Genomic DNA, 25,165 nt, shown 5'->3' on the forward strand with positions numbered 1-25,165 from the left:
TACGCTGTTTAACTCAATACATCTTGTCTCCCTACGCTAACTACTAAATTTTTTGCTGGAGCAATTTTATACATACATACATAGTTTAATTACAATCTTATTTTTGTTAGATATATGTATGCCTACGTATATATGTATATGTCATTAGTTATGAATCTGTACCCACTCCATCTTTAACTCTATTCCAATAAACACACTCTCCTCTGTGTCCTTTCAACTGTGTACTTACCACTTATTTATGTATAATCATATAAAATAACACTTTCGTATTTTGAGGCAAGAGAGGCAGAGATGTTCTTAAACAAACATCCTCTAAAAAGTGACATACATACATATGTAGGTACATATTTATCTACTTCAATGAAAAAACTGAGGACCTACATCAAACCCTTTGCCTGAATCCTATTTATCGTTTACTTTGTGCAAAAAACTAAACGCGCGATTGCACTCTGTTGTTTGGGTGAGATGATGAAGAAACTAGGGTTAGGTCGGAAAGTAAAGAAACACTTGAAAAATGCCTGTAAAATCCGAAAAACTTAACTAATTCTAAAGAAATTTTCAGGGGTTATAAACAAGGTCTCTTGTATTCCATTTTTTGCTTGATACGGGCCATAGACCCCCATCCTTCCTATCTGGCGAATTATTTACCTCGTGGTCCCCAGAAGTGCTTTCCCACTCTCTCTCGCTACCGATTTTGAGGCGTGTGTCCAAATGTGACGGAATCTTACCAAGTTTTTGGGTGATTTTGTTCGACGACTATATTCTCTCTTGGATAAACTCAAAATCGTTCAATTGGTCTTGCCCGATGGACGTAGGAAGCATATTCCTTTTTTGCAACAAAATCGATTTTTTTCGACCACAGGTAGTCCAGAACAACTTTTGAATAATGACATCTTGTTGTGTCCGGTCAGAAAGTCCGGTACATTACGATTATTGATAAAGGGGATCAAGATCTTATTTACACAATCCTTCAGATATCTCTCCGAGGTCATGGTAACAGTGGGCACGAACGGCTTTTAGATGTCCCTCAATGAGTCCAATGCTTGCCCGGTTATGTGCTTTGTGGGGAATTTTGACTTCGGCGTGTATTTGAAGAAATCTTTAAACGTTTTCTTATTAGTACATGAGTAGTGCTTCCTCCCGTGTTCCATTCCGTGGTCAAAAATTTTTTCCAGGCCTCTACACTTCTATGAGGCTTAGAACACACTCAAAATAAAACGGTGTCAGTATATAACTTAACCGCCTTAGTTACAATTGTGATTCCGAGTGGCAATGAATTTTTTCCGTCTGGTCATAATATTATAACTACCGGTATCAAAATCATCATAACTCGGATTCCACATTGTAACCAAGGCGGTTAAGTCATATATTGACACTAGTGGTCTCAACGGTGCGGTTCGGTTCGGTTCTTGGAAGAACCGGTATGGAACAGGTAATGGAAATTTAAGAACCGAAACGGAACCGAACTTTTTCAAGTGGAACCGAAACTGGAACCGGACCGAACCGGAACCGAACCGGCGGTTCGGGTCGAACCGGTAATATTCTTAAAATCCAATAGATGCAATTAACACAATAACAATTGACAAATTTTGCTGAACTAGTGTTGTGTCACAAAGACTATAATTTATTAAAAAGTCGACTACTTTATGCGAAGACTTTCTCTGTCCATATGTAGGATAACGCTGGAACGAATCAGTCTGCGGCATTGTACCATGACTGCAGGTGCAGGTTCCTATCAACCATTGAGGTCAATCGTACCCCTCCCCCAGCTGCAGTGGGTGTGGTCGAAGCAAAATGAGATTTTTATTGCATCCATACATAAAACCAGTTAATTAAGTAATCACGCGTCGTGGCACACCCCTTCGGCGCCAGTGGGTGTGGTCGGGGGCAAAATGAGATTTTTGCTGAAATTGAATATATACATGAAATACAGTGAAATTACGTGTTCCCACGGTTTGGTGAATGTGGTTGGGGTGAAGGGAGTCTGAAGAAACTTTTTTATGTGCGTTTGCTACAATTTACAGAATGTTTGAATATATGTATATAAACTAGAAAATGACAATTTATTATAGCACAAAAATTGATATTTATTTCAGCTGGTAAACATTTAATCGCTTCAGTCCATAAACAGTAATAATGCAATGTTCAAAAATAGGAACACATATTGCAAGTGGTTAATCCTGAATTTTAGGATCCCAGCCTCCAGACATCTTTTCAGCTACGGAAGCAGCGAATCCATTTTCGCTGAATTTGAGCTTATTGTTCAACCAACTTTTCAAACAAATACATTTTGCAACCGAGTCTGGACCTAAGCGCAGGCGTCGGTGACTTAATAGATCAGGCCCATTGGAAAACAAGCTTTCCACCGGGACTCCACTGCCAGAAACCGCCAAAAAGTCCTTTGCTATTCTTGCGAGACTCGGAAATTCTCCCTCATGAATCTGAAATAATATTTAGTATCGACTTGAAACTCTTAATTAGTGCTCGTTAATCTAATATGTGATAAAAAATCTGAACTTTCAAAATAAAATTTGAATATTTACTTACTCTCCACCATTGTAAAGAGCCATGTGTAACCAGTGACGTAGATACGGTCTCTTCAGAAAGATACCGTTCCAGCTCATCTTTTCTTTCAATTCGGCGGATCTTGCTAAATTGTTTGTCCAAAAAGGTTTCGCGTGAACTTGAACAAGGTTCCCCATCTTTCTCGCCGGATGGTTTATAGGTGACCCGCCATTCTTCCAATAACAGTTTAAAAAAATTGAGTTTATTAATTTGATATAACTTAAATTAAGTTATATTTTTTTTAACTAAAAAAATATTTTTCTAAAATCGTCGGACCGCAAGAAGTCAATTATATCTAGTGTAAAGCAAGCAACCTGGCCCGGGCCCCTGTGGGCCCCTGGCCTGGTATTTCATACCACGATATACCACTGTTGGTAAGCTACTTAACTTAATAGTTAAAGGTATATGTAAAAACATTTACTTTTCATAAGTGGGCAGTTTATCCAAGCGAAAATTTGACGCTTTGTACCACTGAAATTTGAGACGCGGATCCATAACTAAAAAAATTACACTATTAAAAAGTGGAATAGGGACCCGGTTGAGATAAGAATGCTCGGAATTACCAGTTCCTGCAACATGAGCCAATCCATGAGAGCTGGGATAATACTGTTGCAGTTTTTTAATTCCAGCTTTTGCCATATCCTGCACCCACGTGGGATACACTTGATTAGTCTTGGGGTCAATTCCTTCCATTCCACGTGATTGATCAACACAAAAAGACTCCATGTGTTCAAAAAGAGTTGAATAAACCATTGCCCCGAACGATATAGTTGGAAACTGCTGAGTTGATGAGTGGACAGTTACATCTTTGAATGGCTGCAAATAGAAACGTTGGGTTAGGTTCCAATACATTCAACTGGCATGGAAATGTGATTCAAAATGTATGCACACGGCTTTAGTCTCATTCTTATGCAAAGCTATTTTTAGGGCTGTCTGCAATGCGATTTGGTGCTCCATGCTTGAATCTCATTTTTATATTACAAAATCCGAATTCTTAATCAGGTAAAGCTCGAGAATATAGAATAGAGATACGTGACCTTGTGAGTTCAACAAGTTTTTACTGTGTATAACTATGTGCCCCATGCCACTCGATGAGTAGCATGGGGCACTAAACCCAATTGCAGATAGCCTTAAAATAACGATGCTGCTTTTTTGAAAATGAAAAGAAGGTGACTAAATCCGGCGTGCATGGCTACGGTAATGACTATCCTCCATCTTCTATATACTATAGTATTCTGATGGAAGTCGGTCAGTTTGGGGAAGTTTGGCGAAAAACTGTCGCCAAAAGAAATCCTATTTGCCGAAGTTCAAATATAAATTCTGATAATGCCCCTCACAGTAATAGATTACTTAATACCTCTAAGAAGTTTTCAATGTAACTAAGCATATCCCACTCTGAGTCCGATAAGCAGTATGGGGACAGTGCTTTATCCAGCCTTACAGTATTCTGGTACGGCTGAAATATAGAACGAAGTTTTCGAAAATCAATCTAAATTGATTTACTGATTAAAATTTTGCCACCATACAATTCGCAATTTGTTGGCACGGACAAGCATATCAAACGTGGAGTTCCACCGGGTTCCTACATCCATTATCAACTCCAGTACACTAACTTTAGCTAAGTCACACTGCCGACGAAATGCTTCACGTCTCTGGGGAGAAGATCGGATTTTTACTATTCCTTTTCGAAGCTGGAATAGTAAAATAAATAATTCACTGTTTTGATTGGTTGAATGAATTAAAATATTACTTTAGAAATAATATCCTTCGAAAGTGTGGCATCTTTATCTTCATCCCCTGAATCCACCTCTAAATCCTTAGGATTGTCACAAACGATTTTCTTAGCAGATTTTAGTGCCGCTTGACACGCCAAATTTATAATGTGTGCAATGCAACGCACTCTATTCCCTTCAGCCGTGAAGTGGATTCCCTAATAAAATAATTAAAGGACAATTATTTGTCATGCCGACGAGTTGTAAATGAGGTGAGTATGAGGCGACATTAAATGCACTCTGGTAACAAACTGTGCCAAATTGAATTTTTAATTATTTTTGGACTCCCAGATACATAAATTTACGTAGCGTTGTAGTAAAAATTGAAAAATTCCAAATGCTAAGGCCAATTTGTAACACTTTTGCAGCTAATTTTGTTGCGGTGTTGTAATAATTAATCAAGAAAGTAATTGATTGCTTGATTAATTACAGGAAAAGAGACTTCGAAAAAAGAAATTGATTTTAATTGGTTTGTAGCAAAGTAATTATAATTATTACTTAATTAGTTAGGCATCAACTTAGTCTCGAAGTAATTAATTGCTTTGGGCAATTATATTTTTAATTTTTAATTAGCCAATGAATAATTAATTACTTGATCTCGTTGAGTATGATAAGTAATTAATAATTGATTAGATGCAGACATGTCTACAATTTTATAGTGAAGCTTGCACATTTCTTGCCTAATCTTTTTTTAAGTTCAAAAGTTCCTTACAAATGTAATCTGGATAATATGTATGATGAATATTCATATTGCAACTCGTCGCCAAAACCATACTTTATGAATTAATACCAACTACATTTTTAATTTCATATAGCATTTACCCGCTGCTTCAAAGATTTTTCCAACGCATCGGCAAAGGAGTTCATGTTTGATGCATTATCAGCAGTCACGGCATTAATTTTATGAGCTATTTCGAAGTCATCCAATATTTTCAAAAATGCATCTGCCATTCTCTGTCCCGTGTGACTTCCTTCAAGATGCAATAAATCGATGACTCGTACTTCTCATCAATCCACTGAGGAGTAGAAGGTCACTACTTGTCGGGCCCCGATTTCGATCTCCTTTGGATATGTTGCAGCACTACATGAGTGTAGAAAAAGTGAAGGAGGGTTAGACTCCATGAGCCCATTTACGCCCGCCACACCCCCTCAAAGGCGCCCAAACCCCCAGAGTTGCCGCACTAAAATCATCGCCAAAAATCGAGTTTTGGTCAGATTTTCAAAAAAATTACATTTTTGTGATCCCAGATAGTTGCTTTATCATATCCAATAGCAAACTCAACTTTTTTGAAATTTCGAATTTTTTCAATACATACCCTTGGTCAGAAAATCTTCGAAAATATTGAAAATTTCAAAAAAATTGAGTTTGCTATTGGATATGATAGAGCAACTATCTGGGATCACAAAAATGTAAACTTTTTGAAAATCTGACCAAAACTCGATTTTTGGCGATGATTTTAGTGCGGCAACTCTGGGGGTTTGGGCGCCTTTGAGGGGGTGTGGCGGGCGTAGATGGGCTCATGGAGTCTAACCCTCCTTCACTTTTTCTACACTCATGTAGTGCTACAACATATCCAAAGGAGATCGAAATCGGGGCCCGACAAGTAGTGACCTTCTACTCCTGAGCAATGACCCCAAAAAACGGTTGTTGTGATTTTGAGGTCCAGCCGTCGACAATAAAGGATATCTTTCCAGAGACGTTCTATTTGAAGCACATAAAATTGAGTAATTAAATATAAATATTGACGTGACAACAATAATTATTTTACCTGTAAGGTTGTCTTGAGCTCTGCTTTTTCCTCTTCATATTTTTTACCAATGTCACTTTTTACTGTATTTGCACATGGAAGTTCTACGGCAGGATTACAAAGTTTCAATAGATTTCGAAAAGCCGGTTTTTCAACAAGCTGGAAAGGTTGATTTTCTACGACAATAAACTCAACAATTTTGTTGCGAAGTGTCGCGATGCTAAACGCCTCATTGTCTTCAGTTTTTAAGGTCCCGTGATTCTGTGTTGCTCCAATAACGCCTGGATGATCCACTCGAACATGTTTCGATAGCACGCTGGTCGAGCCGTCTTTGGGTTTTTTGTACTTCTTACTATAAAAATTATAAACCATTTAACTTTTGTAATATTTAATTAACTCCGAACTTCATTAAAATGAATATAAAATTATTAATTAAGAGTACCTGCAGTATTTACAGTTAAATTTAGATGACTCTTGCTCGAAATTAAAATGTTCATAGACCCATGACCTCGATTTTCTCGATGGTTGTGAACTGCAACTGGACGGACTATCGACAAGAGCTTCATCATCCTGGGATGTTTCCGTAATATCGGCTTCACTCGGATCCATCTTTAACCCTACAAAATAATATATTATTTGATATCTATTTAAATTTTCATGTGCAACTTAGAATCCCACGGCATGAAAGTAACACCTAACGATGCAAAATACAAAAATTTAAATGCAGCTTACGAATTTATTTCCAATTTTATGTCGAAAGTGAAACTTTGGGACTCGACCAAAGTTGGATGTATGTTTGTCAGGTGAGAACTTTCAACAACCCCGCCAAGATCTCATTTACCTTGCCCCGTAAATTAACTTAACAAAAGCGGTTCAACCCGAACCCGTCGGTTCGGTTCGGTTCTCAAGAATGTGGAACCGGAACCGAACCGGTAGTAAAAGTTTCGGTTCGGTCCGGTTCTCGGAGCAAACCGAACCTGATCCGAACCGCCGGTTCCGGTTCGGTTTGGTCAGAACCGGGAACCGTTGACGCCACTAATTGACACCGGCGGTGTTGATGTGACAAATTTTTGTTTTGAGTGCACCGTTGCCCCTAACTTTGACCACATTTCCTATTCCGGGGATTTAAATTCATCAGGGCGGATGACCATTTTAAAGTGGAGGTAAAGTCCGGAATTTGGTTTCAAAGTAACACATACCGAGGTGTCCAACGAGTTAAGGGGTCGACACATACATATACCAAAATGACCACAATACATGACTTGTTAAGCAAACTGAACGAATTTCCGTGTAATTAAATTCACTACTCGTCACGTTGTGACGATATTTGTGACGAGCGCATGACCATCGTAAGCGTAACACAAGTAAGATCTCGGACAAAATTTAGTTTATCAGAATTATGCATTGTTTATTTCTCAAATTATCTCAGAATACCAAGTATTTAACCATTGATTGAAGTACTTAAAGGAGAAGTATGATCTTTATAACAGGTATGTACATATACGTAACTACTTGGCCACTACATACATACGTCCTTAGATTATGTTTATCGCTACGTCTTGGTCGTAACACAGGTCCTCGCTACGTAACAACCCATGCAAAATGGGAAGTAGAGTTGTACGTGGCAGAAAAACCGTAATTAAAGTTGTAATCGATTGACATCAGCTTGGTCCAAATCTGTGAGGATACGTAGGAAGACCTCAGTTAGTGAAACTTTTTTGTAATCAAGGCAAACATTTTAAGACAGAAGTCTAAAAAGAAATTCACCTCGGCCCAATGGTTTTACGTAGAATATTACCAACTGGGCTCCAGGGGTTTTTAATTTTAAGCTTAGTATTGATGGCCAATTGCAAGGCTGTGTTCGCAAACGTTAGCGGAAAAAATACTGGGATAATGGCAACCTGGATCTCATTTTTAAAAACGTTGAACTATTCCACAATCCAGGTATTTTATTACCACACGGACTACGATAGTTGGGACATAATTTCAAATGAACTACAAAATTTAAATCTTCCCAGCTTTAATTTCGTCATAGAAAACTTTATAATTCAAACAAACAGATATTATCGAACCTTCGGACTAAAATTGGATGTCCATGGTCACGGTATCAAAACTTCCCATTCCCAGGCAACAATTTCGACCAAATGTATTCTAATTGCACGTCACCATAATTTTATCACCCTTAAGTTCGGGACCGCTGCTATTAGGAATGTCCGCATTTAACAAAAACCCTGATTACATTATCCTAATTGGCCGTCATCCAGGGTGGCTCCTTAAAAATTTTAATATATATGCCAAGTTCTATCTTGGTTTAACGTTGACATCAATATTTCTCTATAGTAATATCACTTCTAATTTTAATGCCTTATCAATGTCTCACTTGCACATCGCCAGGAGAAATCAAGGTTTTGAACGATACCCAACTCGCACTTAAGTGCATGGTTCCTGTTGAAACAACTTCATTTTTGAAAAATCTTTCGAGGTTTTATAAAAAAATACTCAAAATTTAAATCAGAATTTAGTAAAGTATATTCCTTACCATAAATTGTGGGATGAATTTCCTTGCAGCTTTAAGGGTTGCGGCTTGCTCACATCTCCTTTAACATGTCCCCTAACCGAATTAAAATTTAGGTACAACTTTACAATACTAAGCATTGATAAGCCACTTACAAATTTAATATCGTTAGTTGAAAATAATAGATATTTTGATAAGAGCGATATTAGAGAAAGATTTTTAACATCAGGTCTAGTTTTGAGAAACATGTGGGTCAAGTTCAACATAGATATTTGGACTTACGAGGGAACCTCTTATAGTGCCCGGAGCTCCCAGCATATTCAATATATACATTAGACGCAGTTTTTAATACTAGTCCTATGATGTGACAAAATCTCCGTGTCAAAATGATATTTGGTCAAGTTGTGACGATTTTAGTGACGCGCCGAACGGTCACTTTCTCCCATGACTTCAATAGCGCAGCTACTTTTCGCCACACGCTCCTCATCTTGCTACTGAATTCTCAACTAATTTACTCACTGAGCACACTGGTACTTAATTTAGCTATATTTACAATATCATTAGAATTTACTGTTTATAGCTTATCAATATTATTTTTGCGTTCGAATTTGAAAGTTGCAAAATGTTCCGCGCACTTTTTGAAGAACAAATCCCTTTACTTGTTTAAATTCATAAGAAGTTGCTATATTTTTTCCGAATAGTTTTTAAACTCTAATACTTTAAAGAAAAAAAAACAATATTGAAAACTTGTAAATGGTAAATAACTTGTCATGATATTGTAAATATACATAATTATGTAAATCAGATGCCAGTCTCATCGGTGAACAAATGAGTTGAGATTTCAGTGAGATGAGTGAGGAGCGTGTGGTGAAAAGGGAACTGCACTACTAAAAGCATGGCGACCGTGACCGTTCCGCGCGTCACTAAAGTCGTCACCACGTGACCAAATGTCATTTTGACACGGAGATTTTGTCACATCATAGGACTAGTATTAAAAACTGCGTCTAATGTATATAGTGGATATGCTGGGAGCTCCGGGCACTATACAAGGTTCCCTCGTTAGCGCTATAAACTTTATGTCTTACCTTCCTCTATTAATGCAGCATCCTTCCTTAACATTTTTGATAAGTTAACCTTTCCTCTTTTAGTACTTTTTGGGGGTTGCTACAGTTTTATAATTTATACAAGCAAACCCTTTGTTTTTGTTCCTTTAATGTGGATAATTAGTGTTTTTCTTCAACAAAGTGTTAAGGTTGAAATCAAGCCAGAATAGGATGAACAACTATCACAAATGCGATTGTTAACAATTTATTGTATCGCGACAATTTGGTTGTTCAATGCGTTATGCTGAGTGGGATGTTTAGCGGGGAGTTCTACTCGATTTTCGTGTCAAATACTACACCTTCTCTTCCAAAAAACTTGAAGGAGTTATCTTTAACTAAAAATTTTCCCATATTTTCCTCGAGTACTAGTCGTTCAAACGACACGTTAATTAGTAGCATTAAAGACGTCATGATTCCACAGATGCTACAGACGCAAGGATATTCCTCATCACTCGTGAAATGGTTACAAGGCATTAGGGCAAAGCTCGTTTGGATTGACATGCACCCTCTTCTCTAGCACAAACTGCTTCCCTTAATGAACCCCTGAAAATTAATGCAACTCACATACACTGGACACCTACGAGATTTGCTGTGCTGGACACGGTTAGTAATTTAGATACTTTTGAAGCTAGCTTGGGCGTTTATAAAAAACACTTTATAGTCTCTAACAATGATAGCATTTTCACGATGCATTTTCCCACGATGCATTTTCCTTGGCAAGTTAGCCGAAACATGTTTGGGGTTATATTGGAAGAAAATCTAGGCTACATGGAGCAGTCTGGGGTAATTGCCCTTTACCATTTTAAAATAACCATTGGGCTTATGATTTTCTCGAAAGAATACAATATCAACGTGGGCTTAACGCAGAGCGGGGTAGATTGGTAATGAATCACACAAATTACTTTCAAAGAGTGTTGTGTATGGTAAAGGTGATAGAAATTCGGTCGGACTCGTAAGAGAAGGAGAGTCCATTGGATTGTACAAAATTAAAATGCTTTTTATAATTTTTGCTTTGGGCATTTCCGTTTCTGTGTTGACCTTGTAGAAAATTTAAGCAAAGGCAAAAGTATTTGCAAGTTAAACTAGCACGATTCAATAAATAATTTTTCAAATTATATTTTATTTTTTACGTATTATGTATTATGTATTTATTTTTTTATGTATTGATGTAAAATCAGATATTGCTATAGAATTATCAATTTAGTAGCTAATTACACTGCGACCGGTAAAACAAGGACACTTAACATTTTTTCCAATTTCTTAAAGGCCCTTCGGAATGTATAGCTGTTTCTTTCGCCATTAAGTACTACAGTTCCTAGTAGTCTTGTCGCAAAATGTCGTTAAGATTGGTTCAGAGGTGTTGAAATTATTTAAGAATATGTCAAAATCAGGTGGCCAGTAAAACAAAAACACCCCACAATAAATTATTTGTTTTTGACGGACTTAATTAGAATTTGATTCAACTTGATAAGAAATTAAATTGTCAGTATATTTGGGATATTTTGGTCAATATATGACGTAAATTAACTCTTTTGTTCTGTCGATTTCACATAGTGAGGGGCAAATTCCCGTACTTGTTGCAGAGGGGCAGGGTAGAAGCTCAATGTGCTTTACGGCGGAGTATTTCCAAAACGAACAATCACCTAAGTGTCCGCCGACCCACCGTAACAAGTTTTAAGGTCAAGGGGGACACTTTCGGTAGAACAAGGAAGCGAGGACGCACGCCTAAAACGGTACAAATGTAAAAATTCAACATTCTCCGTCGCTCTAGCAACCCCTGTGTAACGATTATCCAGATTTAAGCGGAGTTCCAGCTTCCTATTTCAACATCTGATACTAATCAAGTCATGTCTGCTTGCCCCAACCTGAGCAAGAGGAAAATCAAGACGAAACCGGTGCGTCCCCAGGAGCAAAAAGATGCTCAATTTCAATGGCCGAAAGAACGAATGACGTGGATTTCTAAGAGGGATCACACCGTTTTTAACGACGAGAAAAGGGTTATGTGAGTCTTTTCTCGTGAGAAGTGCCTGAGGAGTACACGACCCAAATAATATTAAGTCTTTCGCATTGACAAACTGTGTCTCGCATTGTTCACCGTTTAGATGAAAAGTTCCAAAAAGGCGTACCATTTTTCCATGAAGATTATTATTTATTGCTAACCACACCCCTAGAGTACCCTGGTCCCCTGTGATCTTTACCTTTTTTGGTACTGAATTGCATGCAATGCAAGGAATAACGATGTGCTTAGGGAAATTGATATTAAACAAAATAAGACTAGCTGTTCCACGCATTCGGTGATAATTTTTATAATTTATCACATTCCATGGATCGTCCGTACTTTGAAAAATATACAAAGCACGTATATATTCCATGGCGGCATGTTGCAAATGAGTATACATTTTATAATAGAAATTACTGATTGGCTTTCCATATAATTGTGAAGTACAGTGCAAAAATGTGACAGATACTCCTCGCGAAGCCGCGTTTTGTCCAAGGACTGGATGATAATCATGTCCCAGGATTTTGTAGTGTGTTGCATTGATTTGGAATTGATTTAATACAATTGGTGTGGTGGGATTTGAATAAAGTAAAGTATAAAAATATAGGGGATAATATGCAAGAGTAGTTTTACTCTCATCTATAACAAAAGTTAGAAAAGTTATGTAAAAATTTTTAAATAGATTGGGTGTGATCCAGAGAGAAAGTGTTGGGGAAATTAATTGTGCTACAAGAATCACCAATATTCTCTGTTGGCTCATGCTACCTGTGCGAGTACTGTGTACTATGTAACATTTTTAAGTTTCTATGCGAATTTAGAAGTATTCTGTGTACGTATTGTCTACGATTTTACTTGAGCACCTAATTATTAGCACCCCGATGTCAATCAGTGCAGGCTTGTATTTATTTATGTACATATGTAATACATGTGTATGCATGTACGTATTTTGCACGGTTTGATTCACATATTTATCTAGATATGTAATATAATTTGTTATTTATAATTTCTTCGCCCTGTTGGAAAATACTTATTCGTGTCAGTAAAGCATATTCGAACAATATAAAGTTAGACATGGACCACACAGGTAGCCAAAAATAAAATGCATAACTACATGTATTTTACATAGCTGATTTACATACATGATTTCCTAATAAATGATTTAACCCCTGGGACTTCCTACAACGTAACCGTTACCATCTTCACGAACGGGATTTCAGCCAGGCCACACTCATACGGTTGTAACTACAGGTATGTCTTTTTTTCAAAGTTAACCTAATTATTTCCAATACAAGGTTGTTGGCGTGCATACTCAGATTTCGACAGGGCAAATTTTATTGGGTTCACGGTAAACACAAGGAGACCCGTAATTTTAGGTTTTTCTTATACGCGAATTTGATCCCTTGTCAGCATTTTGAAAATGATTTTCAGCCAAAACCATGGATTTTATAAAGGCGGACACTGTTTTTAATTTTGATGCGATTAAAAAAATCATTTCTAGCGATCCAAACCTATGCTAGCTTGTAGTGCACAATTTAAAACGTTAATGTTTCCCACTCCCAGGAAAAAGAGCGGCTCCTGTGACTGGATTAACGGTAAGCTTAACGGGACCAACTTCCGTTAAGATCGGATGGGAATATCCAAAAAACAATAGTTTTTTCAAAGTGCTGTATTGGAAATCAGGAAGTCAGGAAATCTCGAAATCTAGAATCAAAGATCAGGAAGTGCCGGTCGGTGAGTAAAACTATTTAGAGAAAAGAGCCATCGCGCAGGGATGAGTAATATATAGTTTTTGAAATTTATCTAAAATACAAATTACATAGTATTGGGTTGATACGAATGATGATTTTGCAAGTTTTGGTGACGAGTAAAGTGTTATAGGCAATAAAATTTGACCTATTTTTTCCAGCAGTAGCTGGGTTTGATATCTAGTTAGGTTTATACATACACTAGCGATCGAAATGCTCCATCCCGTCCTTAGCGTTTTTCGATCCAATACAAATAAGAAATTTGTCACTAGTTTTGCAAAAATTGCACAATTGAACAAAGTGTAAAAGCTTGAAAATACTTGGCATAGAAATTCAAGACGATTCTCATATCTAACTCCCGCAGTAAGATTTTCAAGATGTTGTAGAAAAACGTTAAAGCAGGAGACTAAATTCGAAAGGTATAAGCACTTTTTGGGCCTTGCTGATTTCCATTAACTGATGGTTATACGCCTATTTTACAGTCAGCTACATAAAAGAGCAAGTATTATTAATTTAGCAAATATTATATGCAGTAAGTATATTAACTACTGGTGCATAAACTTGAAAAATTGTATTGAATTCGACTAATTGGTTCTCAAAATATATTGAAATGTCCGAAAAAACTTCAGGGGCATAAAGACTATCCCTACTCAAATGTTGTTGAATTTCAGAGAAACTTGCCACTGGTTTATGGTATGAGCTGGCTGACCTGGAGACCTGCTCAAAATATTATGTGGACGTGTACTACTACGATGCATACACCCAGCAACGAGGCGACCCATCCGGTAACCCCATTTCCTTTGTTACCGGAGTTAAACCGTCCGAACCTCCGAAAAAAATTACGGTGGCTAGAGATGCTTCCGAGCAAATGTTCTTTGTAGTCAATTGGTACGCCCCGTGTGGGATTGATAAAGGACCTCTGGATTACATAGTGAGTGAGGAGTAGTAATAAATTAAATCGCAATTAAATCGCATTGACATTCTTACTGATCACGGAAATTCAGAGACCATTTCATTATATTACTGACAAATAATCTTTATTTGAAACAATAAGTATCTTATCGTGAAACGGGGAAAGAAGAATCCCAACCCTGGATTAATATTTCGGTTATTGGCGGGAATAAACGCGACCTGTTTACTGATCTAAGTAGCGTGTATGGCGCTAAATACGAGTAAATTTTTATTTTTTATTCGATTATATTATCTGCCTAAATATATAAGAAAACAGTTTGTACATAGATTTTTCCTTCTCAGGTTAAAAATTAAAACCTCGAATGAAGATGCTGTCTTCTCCGACGTAAGAGAGTATTATAGTGGAGAGATTCCTGTTGCTGATAGCATTGAGCAACTGGGAAACACGAAAACCTCGGTTGTGATTGATTTTTCTTTGACGAAATTACCTCCTCAAGTGTTACGACGTGGAAGGTACGTACACGCTTACAAGGGATACTACCGAGGTGTCAAACGATTTAAGGGTTGACACCTATACCAAAATGTGCACAAGGTCTGACCTCTGTCATGAAGGGAAGGAATTTCCGTGTTAAATTCACTTTTCATATAGTTGTGACGACTTTTGTGGCTATCGTATAACTATGGAGTATAAAGCGGTGGACTCGGCCCTCACTCCTCCTCCTCAGTAACATAATCGCACGTCTGTTGAATGAAAATAATGTTTTCAGCAAAGCGCCCACATTCGCGTTTATGAAACAGTGTCGCAAAATTTGCTACCTACTTTCCAAATTTTGCAAAAATAATTTGCAAATGTTGCTAATAATTTGTATAAATTGCATTAGAATTTTGTAAAACTTTGTAAAGTTTGGAAATTTTTGCAATTATTGCAAAAATTGGGAAGGACGTTGCAAATTATTTAAGTGTTTCACAAACACGAATTATTTCTACTAGAGTTTGCTGAAAACATTATTTTCATCCAACAGATGTTCACTTATATTTGCGGGGAGGAGTATTGAAGGTCAGGTCGACCGCTATAAACTCGATGGGCTCACATCCGTCACACGCTCGCCACAAAAATCGTGACAACTTGACGACCAGTGAATTTAACAACCTTGTTAAATTAGAATTTCCTTGGAAATTCCTTCACTTCACCGCAAAAGTCATACCTTGTGCACATTTTGGTATAGGTGTCGACCCTTAACTCGTTTGACACCTCGGTATGCTCCCTTGCTAGATAAATACGAAAATATAGTATATCGCACTTTTTTAATGTTCTCTAATGAGAACAATTGTTCAATTGAACAATCTCTAATCAATTACAATTACAATTGAACAATCTCTAATGTTCTCACGCAGTTCTTTAATGTTCTCTACATTTAAAATTTTTTTAAATGTATTCCATGTGTTTGACTTACACGTGTATGTACATCAAAATAGGGTACAATACTACGTACTGTTGTCGGAGAGTATGTCATACAACGAAGCTCAAAAATTGAAACTTTCTGCAAATGTAACGCGCTACTATTTCCCCAAGTCCAGATTCAGGCAAAGAAAGACATATTTTGCCTCGCTTGCTCTGATTGATGGAGCCGGCTACAAATCACCAACTTCAGATTGGATTCCTTTAAATACAACAGAATTGTTCGAGAGGTAAATACATACAAGTTTAAAATGTTCACTATTTCGAGCATAAAACCATGTTTTTTAATCACATTTTTTACTCCGTAGTCGTGAGACGCGTCTGCCACTCGGTGGGGTGAGGTCTCTGCTCCATTTAGCACGCAATTAAGATTAAAAGTGGGCGATTTTACATACTACTTTGTTAAATTATTTATAATTTAAACCAATTTAATTAACCCGAAATATTGTTAATTTGAAAACGAAAAGTGGAATTGCAATTCCTGCAGATGCATTTACTTGTGTATTAATCTAAATCTGCACTATCAATCACACCGTGTGTTGTTCTGATATAGGAAAATTATGTAACTAAATTTCGCACATTTGTAACCTCAACCACCGAAATGAATCTTCTGAATATTGCGAAATATATAAGTTAGCGCGTCTCCCTACGCAATTATTTGTCTGACAAATTTACTAAATGTATTTAACACTGAATACTGTACTATGAAATGTTGAATTTTAATTTGAGTTATTTGCGCAAAGGAGGGGATTTAACCAAACCATCACACGAACTCCACAAATCAACATTGATTGATTCATTGATTGAGGCTTTATTAAGATGTCTAACAAGTTCCCCGTTACACGATAAGTTGTTCCACAAGTTACATTTTTAAACAACTATGTAACTAACTAAATATATCTACCAATTATCTTACTACCTAAATATATCCTCAGTCTGTTATTTTCTGTTATTGCTGTTATCAAATCGACCAACCACAACTCGGTGGCATTGTGAACGAGATTAAAATGTATAAATTGCTGAATTTTTGACAATTTTTATGTAGTTTATTTTTTTCTGGAAACTCTAAAGAACGTTTACATAAATTCGTGAACATATGTACAAATGTCGACATTTTTAGAAAACTCTTGCAGATTTTCGGGTTATTTTTAATCCATCAGACTTTTAATTGAAATTCGTATTGACCTGTTTCCATCCATGCCGGGAACAAACTTGATAACATTGAATACTGACAATTTTTTATTATTCCATAAACATATTTCAAAATCAACTAAAACTTTTAATACATCGATTGCACATGGGAAGTTGAGACACAAAGCCTCAAAGTCAAAACCCGTATGAAAATCTATTTACTTGCGAACCCCGTCCCGCACAAGACGAACTGGAGCACCGCTGGCTTTAAAAATGGGTTGCGTTCGTTCCACAATTCTGGCTCCCTAAATACATAAATTATTGGAAAATTGAATATGGAAAAAAATATAATTGAAAATTATGTACAGGGTGGTTTAAATGTCAGGTTACAATGGAAAATTTTTCAATGGGAAAAATTCGCAAATCTCCATTATGTAGTTACGGATTTAGATTGTGATTTTTATTAATTTATTTCAAAACTTATAGAACATTGATGACAAAATTCTTAAAATATTGAATTTCAGAGGCAAAATTTCGGTAACAATTGGAGATTTGTAAATTTTTCCCATTGACAAATTTTTCATTTTAATCTGACATTTAAACCATCCTGTATTTATTTCTTGCCCGATTTACCACAAGTCCCGAGATCACTACGCTTTTAAAACCTCTACCATGCAAGATGAGATCTTCCACGATGGGAGGGAAGCTGTCCCCCTTGAGGAAAATGTCCGAGAACAGGATGCTTTTAACTCCTGAAATTGGTCTCATTTCATACAACCATTTCTGACCTCAGCGAGATCCTGGGACCCTGGCAAAAGTGGGATTTGGAACGGGTCAACGTTCATGTGAAATTATTTGGAGATTATTCCTTGATGGTTCCGCCGTCAAATCGATTTCTTTAACGGCGGGAAATACATCCACCATTTTTCCCGCGTAATCTGGCTCCCGCAAGGTGCGCAAATCCAATGATACAGAGCGAACTCCGGTGTGTCGTTGCCATAAATTTAGATGAGATGACAGCGACGACGACATGATTCGCTGGTTGACCGAGACGGTGTCTAATTTGGGAAAGTGGTCCTGATCAAGGAAGCCACGAATTCGGTACATATTGATTGATGGGATGGCCAGCCTGGTAAGTTTCGACAGGATGGGATCCTCCGCAGCAGTTTGGATTTACGATGCATACAAAAAATAATTATCGGGTTTAGTTTAATGTACCACCGATTAAGATGAAATTTGCCACCTATTTTAGCCGAATTCGCAACCGGATGAAATTTTAGCCTTGTCAGCCACCAATTTAGATTGTGGTTTCCATCAAATATACTGATTAAGTTGGAAGGAGTTCATCCTGTGGCGAATTCAGGTAAAATAGGTGGCAAATCTCATCTAAATCGGTGGCAAATTTCATCTAAATCGGTGGTGCATTAAATTTAACCCATAATGACTGATCGAAAATATCAAGGATTTATATATTCAGCCGACTCACGGGAACCTTGGGAATTGCTTATCTTGAAAATTAAAGTCTAGTACTCAGGGCGGATTTTCCACGGCAAAGAGAAAGAAAATCAGGAAATAGGAACGTAAGACCAGTAATATTTTCTAGTTAGCTTGAAACAGAGACACTCCTATTCGGTACACTTTGTTTTTAAATTTAAGTAATTTCAAGGAAAAGTAATCTAATCCAAAGCAGAGAACGCGGAAAAAATCTATCCTGAGTATTACGTTTAAGCATAAAAAATATATACGTACATATTTTACGAAACTTCGCAAAACCAGTTTTCATCCTACCCATCAAAAATTACACGAAATGGAAACCAAATCAGAAAGGGATACAAGCTCGAAACTTTTCAAAACCATGTTCAACAATCCCCTCCTCACAATTCAAATTTTTAAACTTGCTGATTTTGCGAAATTTCTGCAAACAGGGTGATTACATCCATTGTAAAATGTTTATATGTAAATGTTTGCCTCCGCTTCGGCACCAACGATCGAGTGCCGCAATTCCAACTCGATCAAGGAATTCTTCACCTGTCCCAACATTTTCGCCACCTTCGCCAAATTCAAGTCGGGATACCGATTCCACACTTCGTAACTGGTCAACCGCACGAATTTATATCTCAAAAATTTGAGATTCTTGCACCCCTCCAAATCCGGATAGAAGTTAGTCGCCACGTCCAACCTGGTCAAATTGGTAGCTGCATCGAGCCAGATTTGTAAATAGGGTTGGAATTCGTGTGGCCCGAAGGGGAAGGTAGGTTCAATTCCGGCATAAATCTTGAACCTGATCCAGCTTAGATTACTTTGAGGGGGGAGTTTTTGATAGGTTTCAGGTGGAATTGTGTAGTAACTTCCGACTCGCCAGATACTGGAGAGGTCAATTTTTTCCATTTTTGTGCACCCAAACGACCTAATTGCTTCCAGGAAAGCAGGAATAAATTCTTTTTCGGCGGCGCGAAATTTAATTTCACGCGTTAATTGGGACCCCTTATGAGCTACGGAGCTAAGGGCTTTTTTTATAACGAGAGCCTTCTCATCGGCAGGAATGGACGGGTCAAATTTGTCCGAGATGAGGAGGCGCCGGATTACTTGGTCGTGGACCGCAACCGGGGTGATCTCGCACAATTCGGCGGCAGATTTGAACGAGACAACCTTGTTGACGTGGAGATAAGTCCATTTTCCTAAAAGGGTACCGGCCACATCGTCCCACTCGTGGCAAACGAGCCGGGCCTGCTTTAAGGCGGGGATGTTGAGTTCGCCAAAGATGACTTCGAGGATCTGAGGAAAATTAAGAATTGTTGGATTAAGCGGGGAAATCAATTAGTAGCAGAGGTGCTACCTTGCGGTACCCCTGTTTTTAAAAGTGAATGACACCTATGTATGTAGTGTTAACCCATGAAGCAAGTTGGCTTGATTAACGAGTAAATCATTTCAAAATACATACATTAGATTCCCAACTTTCACTCAATGTTTTTTTTTCAGGAAAAATCAAAATATGTTTGTAGGCATTTAAAACACATTGGTCAAAACGAAACCCTGGTTTTGATGCATAATAGGTGGTTACAGTTAGGGCCACATACATTTTTGATTGCTAGAAATAATAATTTAGAATTTGAATAAGTATGTTAGAGCAATTAACTAACCAACGGATTCCTCAACGCTTTCGATACTGCATTACTAGCGTCGGCAGGAAATTTTCCCGAGTCTAGAAGGGTAATTAATAAGTATCTCTCACAATGAAGAACACCTTAATTTTTCGTAAAAAGTATACAAAAATTGCAGCAGCAGTTACTAGATTTTGGAAAATTTCTCTTACTCCGTGAAGAAGTTGGCTGTAGGTCCAGATTGTGGCGAATTTTATCACTAACAATGCGATGGTGTGAAGTGTAACCCTCCGATTTGGCTGAAATTTCGAAATTAGGTTGTCCAAGTCAATACAACCAACGTTTCTTCAGTGAGCTTGTGCGATAGTCAGAATTTGGCAAAATATTTGAGGTTAAAGTTGAAAAATGTGCAATTTTTAGCACGGGAAGGGAATGGAAGTTGAGTTAGCTTCCTCCGCCTGCTAAAAATCGCCCGTTTTTCGACTTTGACCTCAAATATTTTGCCAATTTCTGACCATCGCACAAACTGTTGTAAGATCCTTAACATTCGACATATCGTCGTTCGAGAATGCGTCGTGGGAACTTTGAATAAGTACAAAGTTCGAAATTAGCACATTATTATTAACAAAAATGTAACAATGCAAGAAATAATGTAACGGTAAAAATACGTACTTCTGTACATAAAAGGTGTGAATTTGATTGATTAAATTTTGATAATTGTTAATCAATAAATATTTATTAATTGCTATATACCTACTTTCTTACTTACTGTTCAATTTTAAACAAAATTCCCTCTTCGTCCGTTGTCCTTTTCTTGAGTGCGGTATGAATCTGGTTCAATGAAAATATGCAAATCATATTTAATAACCTTGGCGCCGTATTTAAAAATAGATCGTACAGAAATGTGAAAAGGTTGAACTGGAAAGTGGAGCACGCCAGGTAGCACATATTAAAAAAGGCACAAAATAATTTCCGAAAGGGACCCCGTCCGTGTTGGTACATACATGTGTTCATACGTGAACTATTTTTGGGCAATTATTTAGGCGACATTTTCACACCAAAAGACTATGCATTCTTTGTACGGTGCATTTATTTACATATGTACAAACATACGTAAATTCATGTAAATTATATATCTGAATATGTACAAGTGTACGTTCACATTACAAAAAGGTTTTATTAGAAGCACAAAAACTGACCCTTGCAAGAACTCTGCCTTTTAAATGTTTATGCACAGCAATAGAAATATTTGTCCTCGTGTATATCCTCAAAATACTGAAAGTTTTTACCTACACAATCTTCATCCTGAGTGAAGATATGTACACGTGCATATGTACACATATGTAAGTAACTACATACTTATTTATACATCCATATCCAAAATTGTAGAAGTGTTCATTGCAACCCTTTCTTTGAATATGTATTTAAACCGTTAATTCTTCCTTAAAAACTAACCCGTTCTATAACAAGGGATTATTTTCATTACACGCAAAACTTCCCAACGGATCACCCAACCCTGAAAAACATAATTTCCTCTCTTTTTTTCAAATTCGATAACACTTCTAACAAAGCAAATCAAAGATTTTGTAAATTTCAAGAAATCCCTAACCAAGAAATATTTATGAAGTGATAGGCAAACGTTTTGATCTTTTCTGTACATCTTTGTCTCTTTACATCGAAACTCAGTTATTGACATATTGTCAAAGTGCGTAAAATATCTGTTTTCCCGTTGTCACTTTCGTGGGCCTGGTTAGGATAAAGTGAGATTTGCATATGCAACAGTTTATTTAATAATGGAAGCCACTCCTCAGAATTCTTATTGGATACTTACTCTGCCTGAGGTACATAAATATGTCAAACATTAGTACATAAACTCTTACAAATCTAGTATATTCATGCAGGTACTGCCAATAAACTTCTCGCAACGTATGCTCATAGATTTGGATCAAACTAGCGACAATCGATCACAAATTTAATTAGCATGAAATTTGCAAAGGGGACTATCTGCCAATGCTCAAGTTTAACGGAGATATTTGCATAAAAAGAGGGAAAATGCACCCCCAAGGCTGGTAAATTTTTCATTTTCCAAATTTACTGCCAATTTTTCCTGCTTTGGATGCAAATATCACCGCCAAACCTGCGCGTTGGGAGATAGTTCCATTTGCAAATTTCATACTGATTATATTTGCGATCGGTTGACGCTAGTTTGATCCAAATCTGTGAGCATAGGTTGGGAGACCTCCATTGTTAGTCAATTCTCGGTAGGAAACTACCGCTTGTTATTAAATTTATGCCAGTCTAATATGCTAGAACTTCAATATCGAGCCCAAATTGCCGATTGTCGATTGTTACCGACGAAGGTACGAGGTTGTTCTACCGCGTGTTTATACTAAATATTTTTATACTAATGAAAGTTGTCTTCTAAAGCTGACAAATTATTTAGCTCCAGTGTGGGTAATGTTTTTTTCACTAGAGCGTTGATATTTGGGGTTTAATAAGATGTAACCTCTGTATGTACATATATTACTATTTGGTGATAAATTATTACCAAGGAAGAAATTAATTCTACCTCCGGCGGTAACTACCGCATCAACAAATTATTGCCAGTGTAGAAGCACAAGAATTTCTTAAAAAACTTATTTCCAAAAATTATTCCAGGTAATTTCCACAATTTCTTCATTCCTGCCCGTTCCCGACTTGAAATCGTGTTCCCTCCTGAACTCCACGTGGAAAAGGGTGACCCGCAGCTACCTCGATGTTCTCCTCCCAACCAGTCTCTCCCCAAATAATTTAGCCCACTACGTCGGACTCGCACGCACTGGAAGTTTATATCCCGCCAATGTGTGCCTATCAATTCCACCTTACTCGACCTACGAAGACATGCGTCCCCACTTGGACTCAATTTTTGGCGGGGCGAATTTCAAAACCCTGACCAAACTGAGTATCGAGCTTCCCCTGAACTACGACCTGCGACATGTGGCATACCTTACCGTAAAATTTTGTGAATCCCTCAAAAATTTGAAATCCTTAGAATGGCGTCCTGTTATGTGTGGAATGAGCCGACTTACTTCTGACGACGAATGGAAAGAACTATTCCCGACAGGGGTCGCCTATCCCGGCAGCTTGGTCAGCTTTGTGGTAAACGTGGTCCAAGCTGGTTGCAATAATCCCGATATTTCCGGCTGGATTCGGGACACGGTTAATACTTTGATCCCGGAAATTCTCACGTTTCCCGGGCACATCCGTCATCTTGGTTTTGTAGATGCCACTTCTGTAATGCGGGATGATAACGTGACCCTTCCGGAACTTACATTTTTGTCGGTAAAGTCATCCATGACCCCGGCAGTGGCGAGTAATCCCTTTTCAAGTGTGAAAAATTATGGAAATTTGACCACCCTGGAAATTAACGCGGTAACGGAGACTGGTGAGCTGTTCATATTCATTCATTATATTTAATTTATTCATATGAATTTTGAATGGACCATTTTCTGAACAGATGATATTACGGAAAATATTCTTTCCTTGTTGGCCCCTCAACTGGAAAATCTTTGTATTTCTGGCGTGCTAAATGTTGACCCGGTAAAAAAACCTCCCGACCAAGAGTATTTATTCCTGCCGATTTTACCAAGACTGAAAGTTTTGAGGATTTTGCAGCGACAGTTTTCATTGTCCGAGAGTTCCACGTGGTTTCGACCCAGGCTCTACTTGAGGTTCGCGTCGGGTGAAAGGCTACGCTATTCCGAGCAATTTCCGGTCCTGGGGAAGTTAGTTGTGCACGTGGTGCCATGCCACATGGGGAGGGGGTGGGACGTTCCAGCGGAAAATTTGCACTTGGAGGCGACCATGCTTCTCTTGCAGGTAGGGATGTGCCGTAATTTACAAGTTGGCATTGCAGAAATGTCCAATGCGTCAGATTCTAGAATTTGTTAGAAATATGATAAATATGACCAATTCAAACTGTCATAAATTATGAATTTGTCGGGTATTTAAATATTGCATAAATTGGACATTCATGACAATTTGAATTTAGTCATTTTGACATTTGCCATACAGGTTAGCGCATTGGACATTTATTTTCGAAAAAATCCTAAAATAGGATATCATTCGATTACAATAATATGAGTAAAAATAAATGATTATACATAAATATAAGAATGAATTTATTGTGGAGAAAAGAAGCGATGGTGAATAGCGTGATAACATTTCATGTTTGTCATAAATGTCCAATTTGCCCGGCATATTTGTCATAAATGTGAGTCACATTGGAATTGTGACAAATTGAACGGTCAAATTGACAAATATGAAATATATCACTGATAAACTCGATTCTTACTTGCAGGAAACCTTTCTCGCCGAGGGGGTCCTTCCATCCGAGACTGTCACAAATTTGGACATTCCCTTCCGCGAAAATGTTGGAAGGATGAAGTTAAGGCGACGCTGCGACTGCGATGGAGCTTGTGCATGTTGGGGGTGGAAGGAAGATGATGCCCTCAATTTTTATGAGAGGGTGGCCACCATTTTTCCAAACGTGCGGTACGATGTGCTTCACAGATTAAGAAGGAACGAGAGGACGGCAAATATTGCAAAGTTTACGAACTTCGGAAAGAAATTGGGCATTTGGAATGATGACGAGATAAAGGAGATGAATTTCGTGTAAATTAAATAGTTTGTGTTGAAACATGACTTGCATTAATTTATGTAAGAGAAGGAGAAAAATTCAATGATTTGTTCCTAATGTGAAGTTTTACATAGTTTTGGACAATTTAAGCATTTATATTTGATTTGTAACTACACAAATATATTAATAAACAGGAAGTAAATTAAGAGACATTATTTCGGAGCTCATGGATGTGAATTTGTTCGATGTTTATTGGTCACAAGCTTTCGGAAAATACTTTTTTCTTCATCAGGTGAATTAGAAACTTTTAAAAATTGAGAATTATACAATGGTATACAATTAACAATTGTAGAGTGTAATTATGGTTGTCAAGGTCTTGGTGTCATTATTAGTGGTAAAAGGGACGCCGTCCAGATCGGGTTGATGTCCATACCTTGATCTCCGTTTATTTTGTGTCTTGTTTTTGGTATGTACAGTGATTCTTTAAATTTCCTGTG

The 25,165-nt window shown here is 37.5% G+C and overlaps 2 protein-coding genes across 3 annotated transcripts; one reads left to right on the top strand and one right to left on the bottom strand.

The window, feature by feature from the left end:
• Positions 1 to 18,390: 18,390 nt before the first annotated feature.
• Positions 18,391 to 20,998, bottom strand: LOC118437740. Its single transcript, XM_035857061.1, has 5 exons — positions 20,949 to 20,998; positions 20,820 to 20,881; positions 20,263 to 20,349; positions 20,090 to 20,151; positions 18,391 to 19,724 (listed from the first exon to the last, which is right to left on the bottom strand). Exons 1-5 carry the CDS (start codon positions 20,996 to 20,998, stop codon positions 18,900 to 18,902), a joined length of 1,086 nt encoding a protein of 361 aa, XP_035712954.1. The 3' UTR covers positions 18,391 to 18,899.
• A 480-nt stretch (positions 20,999 to 21,478) lies between these two features.
• Positions 21,479 to 24,888, top strand: LOC118437767. 2 transcript variants are annotated; one of them, XM_035857102.1, is made up of 5 exons: positions 21,479 to 21,891; positions 22,709 to 23,474; positions 23,547 to 23,629; positions 23,705 to 23,908; positions 24,390 to 24,888. In XM_035857102.1, the coding sequence occupies exons 1-5, from the start codon at positions 21,844 to 21,846 to the stop codon at positions 24,705 to 24,707; spliced, it is 1,419 nt and encodes a 472-aa protein (XP_035712995.1). In that variant the 5' UTR covers positions 21,479 to 21,843; the 3' UTR covers positions 24,708 to 24,888. The 2 variants fall into 2 exon arrangements, with proteins under 2 accessions (XP_035712995.1, XP_035712994.1); XM_035857101.1 differs by having other exon boundaries at positions 23,547 to 23,908.
• The last annotated feature ends 277 nt before the right edge of the window (positions 24,889 to 25,165 follow it).

The sequence above is a fragment of the Folsomia candida genome, unplaced genomic scaffold, assembly GCF_002217175.1.
Source record: "Folsomia candida strain VU population unplaced genomic scaffold, ASM221717v1 Fcan01_Sc016, whole genome shotgun sequence".
In the NCBI taxonomy this organism is placed as follows: Eukaryota; Metazoa; Arthropoda; class Collembola; order Entomobryomorpha; family Isotomidae; genus Folsomia; species Folsomia candida.

Excerpts from the sequence above, each read along its gene's own strand:
- LOC118437740 (XM_035857061.1), bottom strand. The coding sequence starts at position 20,998 with ATGTGCTACCTGGCGTGCTCCACTTTCCAGTTCAACCTTTTCACATTT. Across the intron at positions 20,350-20,819 it reads ATTTTGTTTAAAATTGAACA|CCAAATCGGAGGGTTACACT; the intron begins GTAAGTAAGAAA and ends TCGAAATTTCAG. Across the intron at positions 19,725-20,089 it reads AAGCGTTGAGGAATCCGTTG|ATCCTCGAAGTCATCTTTGG; the intron begins GTTAGTTAATTG and ends AATTTTCCTCAG.
- LOC118437767 (XM_035857101.1), top strand. The coding sequence starts at position 21,844 with ATGGAAGCCACTCCTCAGAATTCTTATTGGATACTTACTCTGCCTGAG. Across the intron at positions 21,892-22,708 it reads GGATACTTACTCTGCCTGAG|GTAATTTCCACAATTTCTTC; the intron begins GTACATAAATAT and ends AAATTATTCCAG. Across the intron at positions 23,909-24,389 it reads CGACCATGCTTCTCTTGCAG|GAAACCTTTCTCGCCGAGGG; the intron begins GTAGGGATGTGC and ends TCTTACTTGCAG.